The sequence below is a fragment of the Myotis brandtii genome, unplaced genomic scaffold, assembly GCF_000412655.1.
Source record: "Myotis brandtii unplaced genomic scaffold, ASM41265v1 scaffold49, whole genome shotgun sequence".
Classification (NCBI taxonomy): Eukaryota; Metazoa; Chordata; class Mammalia; order Chiroptera; family Vespertilionidae; genus Myotis; species Myotis brandtii.
The window spans coordinates 3903078-3905996 of NW_005368707.1; the positions used below are offsets into that span (position 1 = coordinate 3903078).

General features: G+C 60.7%; 1 protein-coding gene across 3 annotated transcripts in view; it reads right to left on the reverse strand.

Annotated features, from left to right (window-relative positions):
- MKX (mohawk homeobox) overlaps positions 1-2919 on the reverse strand; it is a 77079-nt gene that overhangs the window by 72848 nt on the left and 1312 nt on the right. For 2 of the 3 annotated variants that reach the window (XM_005876554.2, XM_014548022.1), the window contains exon 2: positions 1665-1931. In XM_005876554.2, coding sequence (XP_005876616.1) covers positions 1665-1852 — 188 coding nt within the window. In that variant the 5' untranslated portion in view covers positions 1853-1931. Of the gene's footprint in view, positions 1-1664; positions 1932-2856; positions 2891-2919 lie in introns of those variants that run through there. The other variant, XM_014548021.1, reaches the window with a different exon arrangement.

A 2919-nucleotide genomic window follows, 5' to 3' on the forward strand; every position in this document is an offset into this window, starting at 1 on the left:
CCCAGCCCAGCCTTGGTAACCCGCCCCGCGCGTCCCGAGGTTGAGGCGAGAGAGCCACACAATTTCTGGGTGCTAATATCCTTTCCTTGGTATGTATGTCTCTTTGAAGTGGCCTGTTTGTCGCACAGGGGTCATGTGGCAGTGAAGGACCCCAGGTTTGTCTTAAAAAGGGGGACATCTTGAAGCCAGTAACCCAAGTTAGAGGTTTAGGTGACGATGGCTAAGTGACCTGAAGAAAAATGTTATTCAAGTTACAGATCTGTGCGGCAAGGCTGTGTCACCCCTCCCTTGCCCGCCTGCACTGCGCCCTCCTCTAGCGGTTCTGGCCTGGTGGGCTGCGTGGAGGGTGCTGCAGGCGTGCGTTAAAGTTAACGCACGCCTGCCGCTCAGGGCTTCCAGTCGCCTGTAGTCAAAGGAACGGTCGCCCACTGGACGGCGGGAATAAAGCAAGGGATGACCACCGTCCTGCTGTCCTGGTTCCCTTCGAGCTCTCTCCAGAGTCTTTGGATCCTCTGGGGAAAAGGAGAAACTTTCCCAAGGAAGGGTACGAGGAAAACACTATAGGGGTCTTTCCCTATATAAGGAGAGTTACCAAGTTTGGAAAGCTCTGTTCCACGAAGGAAAAAAAAACACAAAAAACAAAAACAAAAGCCTCTTGAAAAGCATATTCCTAGGAGAAAGACTAGCAGCCTGGAGCCGGCCTTGGGCGTTGCGTTCCCAGGAGGCTCCGGGAGGTGTCGCCGCGCCAACGCCCGCGCGCCCGGCGACTCCAGGAGGCTCCCGAGCTAGTGCCGAAGCCTCTGGGGCTTTTGCCTCTTCAAACACTTTGAAATGCAATTCCACCCTAAAGGACTGGTAGTAACGTTTTGAGGAAACCTAATCTCTATTAACTAACCAGCAGCGCCGCAGAACAAGCAGCTGTTGCAATCTTCCAGGTGGAGACGGCCGGGATGGCCGCCCCCTCTCCCTCTCCCTTACCCCGCGCTCCGGTAGCCTCTCGGAGGAGGCCGGGCTAGGGACGGCTGTCCACATGTCTGCAGCCTGAGCTGCTGGGGTCACCTCCTTACCCTGCTAAACCGAAACCCAGCAACGCAAGCTCCCGGGCCTTCCCCTCCCGGCTGGCAGCGGGCCCAGCCGCGTGCGATTAGGGCGCCCAGGGCAAAGCCGACCTTCCCAACTCCCTGGCAGAGGCTAGGCGAGCCGCGAGGCTGTGGCGAAGCCTTGTTTGACAGAACGGAGGAAGCCCACGGGGCCGGCCTGACCTGGAAAACCCCAACAGCTTGGCCCTCCCTGTTCCTACTCTTCCAGCTCAATCCTTTATATTTGGCTCTCAGTCGCGCGTCTGCACCCGAGGTTCGGAGAGGGACTGGGGTCACCCACTATCCTGAGGTCCAAGTATGGGAGGATTGCGGGGCCAGTTACAGGTGTCCTCAGTTTCCAATAAGCCTCTTTTGAGCTGTCCTCACCAATCGATTACCCGATATTTTCAGAAACTACTACCTTGAAATGAGAATGCGCAAAACCAGGAGGCAGAGACCTGCCCTCCTAGGATACTCCAAGCCGCTAACCCTCTCACTCTGGTTGCCACTCGCACGCCTCCTCCGCTCACGGCCCCCACCCCTCTGGGCTGCGGGTGGCCCGGGGCCCAGGGAGGATGCGCCTACCCGGTCCTCCGGTGTCTCAGGCCGAGGTTGTCTTTGAGGGGCGGGCAGTCCGGAATGCCCACCTCGGGGCGGGCGTGGGGACTGTCCAGGACGCCGCCATAGGGGCGCCCGCCCCGCTCCCGCTCCGGAGCGCTGCGGTCCTCAAAAAGCACGGCGCCGTTGAGCTTATCGAAGACGATGGTGTTCATGGTGCGGGCGGGCAGGGGCGCCCCGCGCGGCCACAGCGCCTAGGAGCCGGGCCACCGGGAGCTCCTCAGGGCTCGGGTTCTAGGAGATGAAGGTGCAGCAGGTTACTCGCTGAGAGCGCTCACACCCTGAGCGACCCGAGCCCCAAATGGAGCCAAGGCGAGCGGCTGCGGAGTTCGGGGCAGGAGCTACACCGCCGCATCCGAACTAGGGAATCCGCACCTCTCGGTACCTGGCTAACCCGTCCCCTTCGCCCCCGCACACTCCGGGGACAAGTCCCTGCCCTCGTCCTTGACCGGGCGATGGAGCTCTCAACGCGCTTCAACCAGGAGTGTGTACCCGCGGCGGCAAAGGAAAGTTAAGTCCTGAACGAGCCTTTCTGCCTCGGTTTTAATCTGGAAGAAGCACACTCCTGAGAGCGGAGGGCATCTGCGCGGGGCCTCGCGGGGCCTTCCGTCACAGCGGAAGACTAACGCCTCTCGGAGGTTCCACTCGGGTCGTAAAGAGGGGTTGGGAGGGAGGGAAATTGGGTGGAACATGAACGACTGCGTGCGCAAGCCCCAGTTAATGAGTCTCAGGCCGTACCGGGATTTCGGGAATGTTCATGTTCTCTAGGTCTGGGATGGTTTGGCTGAACCTCCTGCGTCCGTCTCTGGGGTGGGGGTGAGGGCTGGGAAAGTTAGCAGACTCAGAGCTAGAAAGTTAAGTGGTGTCAGGGACAAATGCACCACATACTCCCCCTCCCCCCAGACCTTCCTCCGGCTCCAGGATGTGCAGGGTGGGGACAGTTCAGAGCGCAGGAGCCCGTGGCCCGGGGAGTCCCAGCCCCCGAGGGCCCACTGTCAGTGTGGTCCTCTCCCACAGTGCGGTGCGACCCTGGAGCTCCGAGCCCTTCCACAGCCGCCCCTTTCCGAGGTTTCAAGGAACCGTTTCAGAGGCTGCAAGGTGTTTGGAGAGGAAGGAGGAATCGCGGCCCTTGCACCGTTGGACAAAACCTCCAGCTCACCTCCCGGGTCCCTGCGGCCGGAAGCCTCTGCCAGCCGCCAGCCGTCTCAGGGGCAAGTCCGCG